General features: G+C 44.9%; 1 protein-coding gene across 1 annotated transcript; it reads right to left on the bottom strand.

The window, feature by feature from the left end:
* Positions 1-12,616: 12,616 nt before the first annotated feature.
* LOC146425574 (uncharacterized) lies at positions 12,617-13,742 on the bottom strand. Its single transcript, XM_085041481.1, has 2 exons — positions 12,881-13,742; positions 12,617-12,639 (listed from the first exon to the last, which is right to left on the bottom strand). Exons 1-2 carry the CDS (start codon positions 13,740-13,742, stop codon positions 12,617-12,619), a joined length of 885 nt encoding a protein of 294 aa, XP_084897607.1.
* Between the last annotated feature and the right edge of the window lie 1,263 nt (positions 13,743-15,005).

Below are 15,005 nucleotides of genomic sequence, written 5' to 3'. Positions count from 1 at the left end.
CCAGCCAAGTTTGAACCAATTGGAAGTGCTGGTTACACCTCTGTGAAAACATATTTAAGAAAAACTCAAAAAAAAGCAGGCACACACTTCTTTCACTTTGTAGTTAGAAGAGGAAGAGGTGAAAGTGAAAATATGTGAGAGAGAACAGCATGGAGATTGCCAAGGTCAGTGAAGAAGGGGGGAGAAAGAGGTGCTCCAGTGCTTTCGGCACTGGAGCTGAAACTATCTGCTAGCCGTGGTAGAAGCTATGGGGGAACCAGAAATTCCTCCTACAGCCCATGGAGTCCATAAGGATGCAAAAATCCACCCACAGCTCACTCCAGAGGAGGAGGTGGATGCCTGGAAAAGACTGTGAACCAGTGGGAGTCTCATCTAAGAGTTAAAACTGCAAAAAGCCTTAACTGGGAAAGATAGGCCTTGCTCCTGGCATGGAAGCAGCCTGGCCTCGGCTCAAGAGAGTTTGCACAGCACCTTATGGACAAAAGAACTCATGTCGCGGCAAAATTCGGGCGAGATGTTGCTCGTGAGATTAGACCCGCGCCAAAAGAGTTCCCAGAGGACTGTCTCTCGTGGGAAGGACCCCTAGCTAAGTAGAAAACCTCTTTTCTGATTGGACTGACCAGAGGACCCCTCAACCTACCCCCTGTCTGTGTTGCTGGTTTGCAAAGAGAGAAGGGAGGGGGGTGAGTACAGAGACTGCTTCTTAAGAAGGTGGGGGTGAGAGCAGAAAAAAACTGTCTGAAAAGAGAGAGAAACAAGTAAAGAGTATTTGTAGTAGAAGAACTGTAGTGATGAGTAAATGTGAAAATCTGCTCTGTGAACTGAAAAGAGACCCCACACCCTGCCCCCCCCCCTCACCTGGCTTGTGGATTGTAAAAGAGGAAAGGGAGTAAATACTATAGGTTCTTAAGAGGGAGAGGGGAATGAACAAAAAACTGTATAAAAAGTTTATTTTTGCCTGCATTTATCCTCCAACTCTGTTAAGTAATTAAACACTTTTTGCAACTTTAAGCTTGAAGCCTGTTTGCCCTTTTTCGTACGTCCTCCTAGCAAAGTCCTGTCTCAAACCCATGACAAGATGTTACTAATTATAGTTACACACGTATCTGCAGTCTGTTCTCACATAATCAGGATTTTTCCTGGTGACTCCCTTATTCTTTTCTCATAACACTTCTGACTCCCTATCTTTTCTCATAACATTTTTTTTCACAGCCTAGAAACACACAGCTGTGTTCCCAGGTTTTAGCTTCTCATGACACTTTACTAGGATTTTTACTGAGGCCTGCCTATGCTAAGGCTTTGTTCAGGCCTGCTCAACTAACACAAATTTTGCTGGAAAACTGTGTTTTCCAACAGTGGATCACTGCACTAATTGTGCAGTATGTCATCTGCTTGTAGTCTTTCAGCTCTACAAAGAGCTATTTCCTTGTTTGTGCCTGTGATTGCACTTAAATCTGGTTAATACCAGATATATATAAAATATATATATTTCAAATAATAAAGACAATTCAGTGAAAATCAATTGTCTACAGTGAATTTTAAATTTCAAGTTTCCTAAAAATGATGAATGCAAATTATAGTACCATTTTAACTTTATAGTAAGTAAAAAGATTTTCTTATATGTATCCCTTCAGCAAATCTTTTTTTAGCACACCTTTCATTTGATTGTAAACTTTTTTTGTAGTTATTAAGGAAAGAATTAAAAAATTATTGAACTGGGTCTGGCTGTGGTGAAGTGAATTTTCTTTATAGCAGTCCTTATGGTTCTGTGCTTTAGATGGGTGACCAAACCAGTGTTGATAACACACCAGCATTTAAACTGTTGCTGAACAGTGCTTGCACAGCATCAAAGCCTTCTCTTTCTAACTCTGTATCTCCAGGGATGATACTGGGGGTAAGCAAGAAGTTGGAAGGGGACACAGCTGAAACAGCTGATCCCAACTGACCCAAGTGATAAAAGTGATATTCCATACCATATAACATCATGCTCAGCAATAAAACAGGAGGGGGGAGCATTTTTCCAAGGTAGCTGTGGCTTGAGGACTGACTGGGCATCAATTTGGTGGTGGTGAGTGATTGTTTTTGCATCACTTGTTTTCTTCTATTTTTCCACTTCACTTATTAAACTGACTTTATCTCAGTCTGTGAATTTTCTTGGTTTTCCCCTTCCTAGTCCGTCCCCCATCCTGTTGTGGCAGAGTGAGCAAGCAGCTGGTTGGGGGCTTACCTGCTATTCAGGGTCAAACCACCACCAGGATACAATTATGTATTCTGCACTGTTGAATTTGCTCCATTTTAAAAGGAGGGTAAAACTCTTAATTTCTTACGCCATTTTAAAAAAGTAACAAACTACTAAAAATAGACTAGACAGTTGACAATAATCCTGAGTTAGCAGAAAGATGAGCTCACTATTTAAAGCTATTCTACAGTTCATTGACTTGTCTGCCTGCATATGATACCTTATGTAGGAACTTTATGGGACTCTGAAGAAGGAATATAGGTGGAAAAGTAACAAATTCTGAAAGAGAGACATTTACTTCTTGCTCCTGCCTTGGTTGCTAGCTTCAGGCGAAACTTCTTTGACTCTTCCTGAGAATGTCTCCTGCTTTAACCCCAGCCAGAAACTAAGCACTACACAGCCACTCGCTCACTCCCCCTGGTGGGATGAGGAATAGCATTGGAAGGGTATAAGTGGGAAAGAAACTCATGGGTTGAGATAAAGACAGTTTCATAAATAGGTAAAGCAAAATCCACACATGTAAGCAAAGCAAAATAAGGAGTTAATTTACCACTTCCAATCGGCAGGCAGGTGTTCAGCCAACTCCAGGAAAGCAGGGCTCCATCATAGGTGATGGTGTATTGGGTTTGTGTGGCCAGTTTTGGTAACACCGCAGGCTACAGGGGTGGCTTCTGTGAGAAGCTGCCATAAGCTTCCCCTATGTCCAACAGAGCCAGTGCCAGCTGGCTGCAAGACAGACCCACTGCTGGCCGAGCCAGTCAGCAACAGTGGTAGAGCCTCTGCGATAACATATTTAAGAAGATGAAAAAGTTACTGTGCAGGAACAAATTGCAGCCAAAAAAGAGCAGAGTGAGAATATGTGAGAGGAACAGCTATGCAGACACCAAGGTCAGTGCAGAAGGAGGGGTGGGAGGTGCTCCAGGTGCCAGAGCTGAGATTCCCCTGCAGCCCGTGGTGAAGCAGCTGTGCCCCTGCAGCCCAGGGAAGTCCACAGGGGTGCAGAGATCCATCTGCAGCCTGTGGAGGACCCCCATCCGGAGCAGGTGAATACCCAAAGGAGGTTGTGACACCCTGGGAAGCCCACACTGAAGCAGGCTCCTGGCAAGACCTGTGAACACATGGAGAGAGGACCCCATGCCAGAGCAGGCGGATGCCCAATGGAGGTTGTGACCTCGTGGGAAGTCCATGCTGAAGCCGGTTTACTCGAAGGATCTGTGGACCTGTGAAGAGAGGAGCCCATGGCAGAGCAAGTTTGCTGGTAGCACCTGTGAGATTATGGGGTACCCATGCTGAAGCAGTCTGTTCCTGAAGGGGTGCACCTTGTGGAAGGGACCTGTGCTGGAGCAGTTCATGAAGAACTGCACCCCATAGGAAGGACCTATGTTGGAGAAGGTCATGGAGGACTGTCTCCTGTTGGAGGAACCCCATGCTAGAGCAGGAGAAGTGTGGGAGAAGCCTTCCCCCTGAGGAGAAAGGAGTGGCAGAAACAGCATGTGATTAACTGACCACAACACCCATTGCCCCCCTCAATGGCAGAGCCTAATTTCAAACGCATAATACATCTACTCTTGTAAACATTAAGGTCTGAGCTAAATACTTCTGACTTGGTTTAAGACAATTTAAAATGAGTTACCTCCCCTTAGTTTCAACCCATCCCTTTGAAAGGAATGAGAGGGAGATGTCTTTAAAAACAAACTGTAAGGCCTGCTGGTAGACAAGGCCAGATACTGATAGGTGAAAGAAGCAATGGGAGGAACCTTAAATTCCATAGGAATTCCATTTATTGACACAGACTGTTACTGACCCAAGGCTGTGCTAAATCCCTGGACTTAGAGAAAAAGAACAGAGACACAAAGAAAAAGGGGGGGGATTGCCCATTTGAAGGGGATCTGTATTAGGCGATTCGGAAAGTCTGTACCTCTCAAGTACCTCAGCCAATGGGGAAAGAGAGAGGGAAGTGCGACTGGAAAATTAGGATAAAAAGGAGGCTGCATCTTCTAACATTTTGAGAGACCCCATGGGAAATGCCCATGACCTCTCCCTTTATTCTAATAAAGTTACAAGACTCCTCTGTCTCCATTTTAGACATAAACCTCTGGCATTTGTGGATTAATTTTCCTGACAAACTGGGGACTCACCCGGGATCCTTCCACCATCCGGGGGCGGCAGGCAGCAAGCGGAGCTGAAAGGCGCACCTCATCCAGTTTTGGTCATCAGCTCCCCTTGGTGGTGGCCAGCACTGGGCAATTGATTGGGTACCCAAGACTGTCCAGGAGACAGACGAGTGGCAGACCAGGGGGGTCCTGTGGCAGGATGTTCCCCCCACCCCTCCTCTGCTCAGTCACAGAAGATGGATGGCTCAGTTAGGTTAACAGCCTAGCCAGGGTTATCTGTTGGCACCCGAATGTCTAAAACCACTACCCCGTAACTCATATTGTGGAATGAAGAGAGAATGTGGGAAATAAACAATAATTTTTTGGTGACCACAGAAGTCACACTTTTATCCTATAAAGACTCACAGATTTTCAGAAAAGGTAGAAGCTTTTCTACGTGGATACTGGAGCGTGAGGAAAGCCTCTCCCCAGAGTCTGGACGCAGCTCTGTGGTAACTTCTTGCAAGACTGAGGGCGGATTCTAATGTATCCCAGCACCACAATTGGATTTTGGTAAGATCATTGGTTTCCTAATTTCTATTCTTCTTTGCTAGCAATAATAGGTACCTTTTAAGCACCCTATTGTTCTTAGTCTCCCTATTTTTGGCAATATATATATATGTTTGTTTAGCTATGAGTAGCTTTTCATATATTGTATAGTAATAAGTTGTTTGGTTCTTTGCTCCGTTCTCTCTTGTGTCTAATAAACAATAATTTATTTTATATTAGACCTAAATCGGCTGTCATTATAAGGACTTGCAAGCGAGACTGGGTTTTTGGGGTGCTGGTCGCTCTGAATAGGTTGATCACTAGTTGTCATAGGCCTAGGCAGCTGGTAAAATCTATCTACCCTCTGTCTCCACTCATAACAGGTCCGTGAAGAGTCCACAGGGAAGGACCACTGAAAATCTCACTGGTGAGTACAATGAGAACTTCGGGGAGTAAACCTGAGAGGGCACCCATGGAGGGTAGCAAAGGTAAAGCTGGGAAGGGGTCCCAGCAAAAGGGATGACAATCCCATAATTCCCCCAGAGAGTCCTTTGGGGAGAATGCTGAGGCTATGGGTCAGATTACGCATTCCACCAGAAGTAACTAAGGAAAACCTGTGAGGGCACCCATGGAGGGTAGCACAGGTAAAGTCGGGACGGGGTCCCGGCAAAAGGGATGACAATCCCAAAATATAAGGACATGGATGCCCAAGGAGGGCAGTAAGGGAAAGTCAAGAAAGGGTCTTGACAATCTATGCCCGGGGGGGCAATAAGAGGAGTCAAGAAGGGGTCTTGGCAACAGGGGACAGACAAATGGGGTCGGTATATTAAGAAAAAAATATGGTTAAGGCAAGGAATAGCAGGACCAGGCACAGAGGTGTAAGACCGGGAGCACAGGCAGGGGGCCTGTGGGACAGCTGTGGGCTCAGCGCTGGGCGGTCCCTGATTCCACCACCCCCTGGGGCAGGAGTGGCAGTGGCTCCCCTGGCCTCCATGAGGCTGCAGAACACCCCAGCCACCTGTGGTGCTGCTGGCCATGCCCACTGTGAGCACTGGGGGGTGGGCTGCGTTTGGACACTGCGGAAGGAATACCTGAGAAATGCAGATTGTACATGGAAAGATCAAGATTTTCTTTTAAAAAATTTGTTTAAGTCAGGGGAGAAACAAATTATTTTGAACTGTGAGAGAATGAGCACCCACAGGCAATAGCTCAGGTGGGGGCTAGAGGAAGGGCAGAATAAGCCCCTGGATGAACTGGTGTCACGGTCCACTCGTAAGCAGACGCGTGATGGTTCATACCAGCTACGATCTCAGAGTGCAAAAAGGAAAAGAAAACACAAAATGCAACAAGTCAAGGGAGTTAAATTTCAATCCAAGGGGGAACTTTATTAATTTGGCCTGTAAAGCGGCCTGCGATAGAGAGAGAAAGAGAGAAAATTGGGAAAAGATGGGGAGGAAAGGGAAGGAAAGGGGCTATAGCTACCACCACGGGTCCACAGACGTCCGGCGTCCCTGGCGTCCCGTCCAGTCGGCGTTCCTTGGCCTCTGCAAAGATCGATGTGATCTTTCGGTGGGGAAGATCTTCGGAGTTCAGCCACTCCAAAGCTGTCTTTTATGCTAGTCCATACACCTGGTCCCTCCTTGCCAGCCGCCTTTGCCCCCCCCTTAATTCTTGTGGAGATTTGCCAATCTCCACTTGGCAGGGTCAAGGGAGGAGTGTCCGAGGCATGGTCGGCAGGTTTTTCACAATGGGTGTCAGGGCAACGGGTGCAAAGCCTTCATCACATACCCGCATTGGCAGGCACAAGGCCTTTGTTCTGTATCAGCTCAGGCAGGTGCAAAGTCTTTGTTCTGTGCCACCTTAGGCAGGCACGAAGCATTCGCTCCGCACCAGCCTTAGGCAAGTACACAGCATTCTCTGCATAAGTCCTGCACCTGTAATTTCTGATGAGAAATGTTGAGACAGAACTCGATTCTTGGATCGACCCTTACAACTGGTTAGAAAGATACAGCAAATGTATGTAAGAAGGGATGAGTATGTAAGAAGGGATGAAGAAAAGGTGATGGCAAAGTTACTACAGTCCCGGAGGAATAAACTGCAAGACCCAAGGGGGCCCCCGTGACAAAGGGGATGGGGCCAGCCACCAGGATGTGGCAAAGGCATTCCCTCCTCTGCAGGGGAGAGCTGACTGAAGCAGCGGTTGAGAAGGAATCAGTGGGCTATCTGCAGGGCAGAGGGACACTGGAAGTGGGAATGTCTGCAGAAACAGCTGGATCCTCAGGAGAAGGAAGTCTGGCGATGAATGGAGATGGATTGTTAGGGATGTCAGGGGCTCCCATTATACCAAGGACCCAGCACACAGGAGCCCTTGATAACTTTTAAAGTGAGTCTGGATCAAGAGGAGGTGTGTTTCCTGGTAGATACAGGGGCCTCTCGATCCACTTTGAATTTTATCCCTAAGGGAAGAAAATTGTCAAAAAGATCTTTGATTATTCAGGGGGTTGTGGGAACTGACAGCTGGCCTGCCTCTGCTCGCAGACATCGAACTGATACAATCTGCTTGTACTCATGAGAATCTTAGCATCAACAGAAGCAAGAAGCAAAAACAACAGAAGGAAGAATGTACACCTGCATGAGGAAGGCTGTTTTTGCAAGAATGTGTGCTAACTATAGATAGCCAATGATTTTGTAATGTAGTAAGTTAAGAGCCAATGAACATGTGGCACGAATGCTAAGAAATAGTATAAAAGAGGCTTTGTAGTAATAATGAAAAACTTTTTCTTTCCTTTGACTGAAAGCTGTTGGTGTGTCTGTATGTGTCATGTCCATCTCAACTGTGACAGGGGGTGAGTGGAAAGGATGAGCTAGTGCGTTTTATTCAACCGCTATTGGTAGATATGGGGGATAAGTGTGAAATGCATGAATTTCTGTTTGTTCCTAATTGTGATTGTAATTTACTGGGAAGGGATTTAATGGCTAAAGTGGGAATGCAAACTAGTATTGTGAAGAATGATACAGAGGCTAACACTGGCAACTTTGTGTAAAATGTCTGAAAAAGCTTATGCTAAAATCAACCCAGAAGTGTGGGCAGCCCCAGGAAAATATGGAAAATTAGATATGGAGCATCTCCAAATTACTTTGAAGCAACCAGAACAAGTGGTGTCTAAAAAGCAATGCCCTGTTTCAAGGGAGGGAAGGAAAGCCTGTCATTGAGTCCCTGCTAAAGGCAGGTCTTTTGGAACCATGGATATCTCCCTATAACACTCCTATCCTGCCAGTAAGGAAACAAAATGGAACCTACAAAATGGTGCAGGATTTAAGAATAATAAATGAAATTGTCAAACCAACGCATCCCACAGTTCTGGATCCCTATGCCATCCTGAATCAGATCCCATCTTCACATCAGTACTATTCAGTACTGATGTTGAAGGATGCTTTCTAGGGGTGTCCGACTACAGAGGACAGCAAACAGTATTTTGCCTTTGAGTAAGAACAGCAAGAAAGAGAGAAAATGATAAAACAACACTTGACATGGACAGTCCTCCCACAGGGATATACAGAGTCACTGGTTTTGTTTGGGCAAACCTTGCAAAAAATATTAAGAAAGTTTACTCCACCCTCAGGAGTTAGGTTGCTGCAGTATGTAGATGATTTGCTTTTATCAGGGGAGCAGGAAAAGGTGGTTGAAGAGGCTACTGTGAAGTTGCTTAATTTTCTTGCTAAAAGGGACTTAAAATGTCTGAAAAGAAAGCACAGTTGACAAAAAATGTTAAATATTTGGAACACATTTTGACTGGAAATTTACAGTATATAGATCCAGAAAGAATACAAGGAATTTTACAAGTACCATTACCCCAGAGGAAAAAAAAAAGAGTTACAGCAGTTTTTAGGGTTGGTGGAGTACTGCAGGCCATGGATTGAGGATTTTTCTGTTTTAGCCAGACCTTTATATGACTTTTTAACCCAAAACAGTCCTAATATTGGGGTATAAACACCAGAAGGAAAGCAAAGCTTTAGAAAATTAAAAGACAGATTGATTAATGCCCTAGTCTTAGCTCTTCCAGACTCAAAAAGAAAATTTTAACTATATGTGGATGTTAAGCAAGGCCATGCTAAAGTAATTTTGGTACAAGAACACCGGGGAACATGGCGGCCTGTTGCTTATTTTTCTAAGCTGTTAGACCCAGTGGCCAGAGGCTGGCCTCATTGTCTGCAGAATTGTGCAGCCATGGCTTTAATGATAACTGAAGCCCAAAAACTCACAATAGCAGAACATCTAATTATTAAAGTTTCGCATCAAGTTAAAACTTTGTTAACCAAAAGAACCTCTAAGTGGATGACCAACACTCAGTTATTACAGTATGAATAGTTTAATGGAACAGGAGGATTTAGAATTAAGAAGCAGGAAAAGATTTAACCCAGACTCCTGTGAGAACGGCCCTGAAGAGGGGGGCTGGGAAAAAATCCATGACTGCATTCAAGTGATAGATCTCCAAACCCGGGCTAGGGAAAATTTACAAGTCACTCCCTGGCCTGAGGGAGAAAATGTATTTATGGATGGATCTTCAAGGATAGAATAAGGGAAGTGAGTCACAAGATATGCTACCATTAAGGGAAAGGAATTAGAAGAAAGGGAGAGCTTGCCAACAACGTGGTCAGCTCAAACAGCAGAGCTGTATGCACTAATGAGAGTCTGTGAATTATATCGGAACAAGATAGTGAATATTTTTACTTATTCTAAATATACATATGGAGTGATACATGCATTTGGGAAACTATGGGAAGAAAGAGGTTTACTAGCCTGCAGGAGAAAAACGTTAGCTCATGAAAGCTTAATCTCTCGCCTATTGGAAGTGGTGAATTTATCAAAAGGGGTGGCAATAATACACATTAGGGGACACCAGGCAGGGTGCTCAGAGGAAGCAATAGGTCATCAAATGGCTGAGGAAGAAGCTCGGAAATTTGCACTGCTGCCACAAACCTCTAAGATCCTCCCTTTGCTCCCAGTAGCCCCACCACTGCCAGAGAAACTGTCTTTTCCACCAGAGGAGCTTGAGATAATTAAAAATAGCGGGGCAGAGGAAAGAGGGGATAACTGGTTTACAAAGAGTAGTAAACAGCAGATACCAAAGGCTCTGGCCTTACAAATATTAAAACAACTCCATGAAAGGGAGTCATTCGGGCTCTCGAGAATTGGCAGAAGCCTTCCTCAAGATGTACACTACTGTGGGTCTTTTTGATCTGGCAAAGCGAGCTATTGAAGGCTGCTTGATTTGTGCTAAAGCCAATAACAGGGTTACAAAGAAAACTGCCAGGGGAGGGAGGCCTTGGGCTGTGCGTCCCTTCCAAAGATGCCAGGTGGATTTTACTGAAATGCCTTGAGTAACAAGGTTTAAATATCTTCTGGTAATAGTATGTCAGCTAACAGGGTGGCCAGAAGCATTCCCAACTGCTTCAGCAACTACAGGATCGGTTATTAAGGTATTTTTGGAACAAATACTTCCAAGATATGGGATTGTGGAAGCAATAGACTTAGATAGGGGAACTCATTTCACAGGAAAGATCCTTTAAGGGGTTATGGCTGCTTTAGGAATACAATGTAACCTCCCTACCCCCTGGCACTCCCAGAGTTCGGGTCAGGTAGAAAGAATGAATTAGAGAAATAAAGAAACACCTTTTGAAGCTGGTGATAGAAACTAAAATGCTATGGGTATGGCTCTTGCCACTGGCTTTGGCTAGAATAAGGGCCAGACTCAGGGGAGATATTCAATCATCTCCCTTTGAATTGATGTTTGGACTTCTTTACCCTTGTAATTCTCAGCCTAGCTGGGGGGGTGTGTGTGAAAATAAGTGATGCTGTGAGACAGGATACTGTCTCTTGTGAAATCTCTTCGACAGAAAGCTCAGCTGGCACAGACCCTGCCTTTGGACTTTGCTGTTCACAACATCCAGCCAGGAGATTGGGTCCTGGTTAAGGCGTGGAAAGAAGCACCACTGGTGGCAAAGTGGCGTGGAGCTCTCCAAGTGTTACTGACCACAGAAACAGCTGTCAAGACAGCTGAACACGGATGGATCCATCACACTCGGGTCAAGGTCTCTAAAGCCTCGGAGATTTAGACATCTCAGCTGGAGAAGGACGGAAGGCTGCGACTGACACTCCGCAGGAGCAGTAACCAGTGTGTCGACATCGGGGGAAGCCCGAGAATAAAGAGAAACCCAGAATGGCAAGGTAAACACCCCCACCCCATTCCAAGATGGTGGTTGCCACGGGCGACCTCATGTAGGGAGACAAAGGGAAGATGGTTTTGTTATAAATTAGGTCTCAATAATCAATCAGAGACAATGTCCAATTAAGTATACTTTGATTTATTCAAAGCAAGCGAGTAGTGAGCAAAGCAGCGCTGGGTGGCCGGAGAGTCTGTGCTCTGCCCACGACACCGCACCGAGACAGTCAAAGTCCCCCCTTTTTATGCAGTCTCTATTTTCTGGCCACGTATAGCTTCCGGAGTTGGTACAGGCCTGCGTTGTAATATTGCTAGTGGGGTCTTCTTCTGCCCTTCGGTGGTCGTGGGAGGCAGACTCCACTTCTTTCTCACACGTCCGCAGTGCCCCCCCCCATGTGAAATTCTACAAACAGCCCACTCCCAGCAAATACAGGATACAGGATGTGCAGCATAGAGGCCCCCTTCCTTCTTTTATTTGGCTTTGTGAACAAACAGGATGCAGGGTTGGGGTCTCTCTTCCTCTTTCTTGCGGTTTTGCGAACCAAGTTTTACTTATCACAATCCCCCCCTCTCTTTATTACCATTTTGTTCGCAGAATCGCCTTAATGCTTCACGGCTTAAGATCAACTCTTCTTCGATCTCACTCTCTTGTTGTTCAGGTATGGTTTTATATTTTGCTCTAACTAACATTAAATGCGCCGCCTCCAGTCTTCCTTTAACTATATCTGTCAGCCTGTTAAAAATGCATGGTCCAAAAGTCAAAGTTAGCACAATTATTACTAGGGGCCCTGCCAGTGTGGAGAGTACGGTCATTAGCCACAGGGAGGTATTGAACCAGCTTTCATACCAGCTCTGTCGACTCTCTCTCTCTCTTTTTCGCTTATCCAGTTCTTTCCGGAGCTCAGACATTGCATCTCTAACAACCCCTGTATGGTCTGCATAAACACAACATTCCTCTTTTAGGGCAACGCACAGTCCTCCTTCTTGGGCTAACAGTAACTCTAATCCTCTCCTATTTTGGAGCACCACTTCAGATAAGGACCTCAATGATGTTTCTAAGGCACTGATAGAACTTTCGATTTTGGCTATATCTTCATCTACGGTTTCCCGTAAATTGGCAAATTCTTTGTCTTGTTTTACAAGGGAGGCTATGCCTGTGGCTGCTCTTGTTGTGCCTAATGCTAATAGCATTGTGATAGTTATAGCTGTAATAGGTTCTCTTTTTATAAGGTGGTGCCCTGGGACCGAATGGTGGTCATATATGTAATCACCTGGGTGGTAGGTGATTCTTGGCACTATTACTACTTGTATGCAATAGTCTGATTGATTAAACTCTTTTAAGGGAATACAGGGAGTTACCCCTACACTTGCACATACCCATTTAGCATTTTTAGCTGGTAATAGCCAATCTGCCGGCTCTTTTGATTTTTGGGCTTGCATTATTACTTTACATAGGTGCATTTTATAAGATGGGATTTTTCCTATGCACCTTCCTTCTCTTGATACTTGCGCTAATGTGATGCCAGGTTTTGTTCTTTTGCCAGATTTCCACAGACATTGAGCAGGGTTGCTCCCATTTATCCTTCTAGCTTTTTCAATCGTCCCCATAGCTTTATAGAAGGGTGGTCTGGTGTTATAGCATAGCCAGCAGTGGTCTGTTAATTCTGGGTGTGTTTTATTTAGGACTTTATAGCTGGCTACCATAAGTCTCCATAATTCATCAGTTATTTTTCTCGAGGGGGTTGGGGGTATTTTGGTTTTGGATATGGTGGTACTTTCCTCATGGTCTATGCCTAATCTATCTGCTTCAGCATTTATTATGTCTGTTATGACCCGGTTTGGTGTCACTGGCTCAGGGTCATTGGGGAGAGGTTTCTTCTTTATAAAGATAAGACCACCTCTGTCGGTTCCTGATTCCCAGTACCTTATACCCCAGGTCTTGCCTAGTAACCACGTAGGATCTTGGGGTTGTGTTATGTTAATGTATAACCATTTACAGGTTACTTTGGGCCCTGCTCTCCTCCTTCCAATCTGGCTACTATAGTCAGGTGGATTACAACCGTAAGGTCCCCACCCAACTTTAATATGCTTGTCTCCGTTTGGGAGCCAGGGGTACGCTATGGTTTCGCATCCCCAATAAGCACAGTAATAAGAATTTGGGTAGTTACAATATCCCTTTCCGGGGTTTGAACTAGGGCAAAAATACCAACCCTTGCCTTCAAGCATACAAGGTTTTATAGGAGCTAAAGCACAAAGGGATGCATTAAAACTGATTTGTCGCGGTCTGAGTCGGGTTTGGATTAGGGTTTGACTGTCCCATTGTCTTAACGTCCAGCGAAAAGGTTGGTGGGGGTGCACATCAGCGGTAGTACATGTAAATACTAGGCTTAAAAGCAAGATATAGGTGTGGCAAGGAAATGGGGGTCCCAGTGCTTTTTGAGTTCTTTTAGTTTGTTTAGACCCTGCTTTGGTCTCCTTTTTAGCCTTATACAGTGGTGCCTGTTTCGGGTTCTTCCTCGATTTGGGGCAGCTCGTGCCAGATCTTTTCATAGTCCCATGTATGTTCACCCCGCTGGCTTTATATATCCCTCTGCCTCGCCCGTCGACTCGGTTGCAGCAAGCCACGGGGGTAGCCATCTTCTCGGCAGTAAGGATAGTCTTTAGGGGTCTCAGGGACAAAGGATCTTTTCTTGCAGCTGTCCCAGTTGACATGTTTAACCATGGGGCCACCACAAGGCAAATGGGCCAAAGCTTTTCTGCACTCCCCGCCAATGATGTTCGCCACCATTGGTGCGGGTTCATTTGAGTGGTAACAATACAGCTCTTGGTGTATCCCATATGCATATATGTCCCACCACTCTGGGGACCCTTGTTCCAGTTGGCCCAATTGAACTTTAGATTGCAAAATATGCTAAGTTTGTTCCCGTTCCAATTGGAAACACATTTGGCAAATTCCCTTAGGGGGTGTCCCCCCCCTTGCAATGGGTCCACCATTGTTCCTGGCACACCTTACATATAAAGCAAACAAAAGGGTAGCAATTACAATTATGGATGTTGCACTTAACAATATAATTACTAACATATTTTCCAAACAATAAATTGTGGTTTTTTCGGGTATACAGTTATAGGATTCATGCACAGGTAGGTTAGGATTTCTTAAGCCTTAAGTCCTGTGGTTGTTCTACCACTCTCCACGTGGGGTCCCGGTTGAATTTCTTCACTCGGCTAGCGTGGGTCCAGCCTTTTTCCGCTGTCCGGACCGATGACTCTGTGGTAAGCAACACAACATATGGCCCTTTCCATTGAGGGGTTTAAGATGTTTCTTTCTAGGATTTTATTAAAACCTCATCTCTAGGTTGAAATAAATGTATGGGTAGCCATAGGGGCGGTCGTTGAGCTATCAACCCCTTCTTACAGAGTTTGTCTCTCCGGCTTGCCAATCGGGTAATATAGGATTGTAAATGGAGATCTGCTATGGCTGGATGATCCACGGGCATTTCTAAATCGAATGGCATCCCATATAACATTTCAAATGGAGAAACCCCTATATCCGTGCGGGGTTGGGTTTTAATGTTTAACAATGCCAGTGGTAAACATTTGACCCAGGTCATTTTGGTTTCTAACATTAATTTGGTTAGTTGTTTCTTTATTTCTCCATTCATTCTTTCCACCTTTCCCGAGCTTTGGGGATGCCAGGGAGTGTGATATTCCCAAGTAATTCCCAGGGCCTCAGATATAATTTTAGTGACTTTGGACGCAAAATGTGGTCCCCAGTCCAAATCAATCACTTCTATAATTCCATATCTTGGTACAATTTGTTCTAATAAAATTTTTGCAACTGTTTGTGCGGTGGCTCTTGTTGTTGGGAAAGCTTCCACAAAGTGGGTAAGGTGGTCCACC

Source organism: Lichenostomus cassidix, chromosome W (assembly GCF_008360975.1).
Source record: "Lichenostomus cassidix isolate B80296 chromosome W, HeHo_3.0, whole genome shotgun sequence".
Classification (NCBI taxonomy): Eukaryota; Metazoa; Chordata; class Aves; order Passeriformes; family Meliphagidae; genus Lichenostomus; species Lichenostomus cassidix.
The sequence above is the reverse complement of the archived record's forward strand: the minus strand, read 5'-3'. Positions and strand labels throughout refer to the sequence as shown.

Excerpts from the sequence above, each read along its gene's own strand:
- LOC146425574 (XM_085041481.1), bottom strand. The coding sequence starts at position 13,742 with ATGGCTACCCCCGTGGCTTGCTGCAACCGAGTCGACGGGCGAGGCAGA. Across the intron at positions 12,640-12,880 it reads AGGCATAGACCATGAGGAAA|AACAAAACCTGGCATCACAT; the intron begins GTACCACCATAT and ends ATCTGGCAAAAG.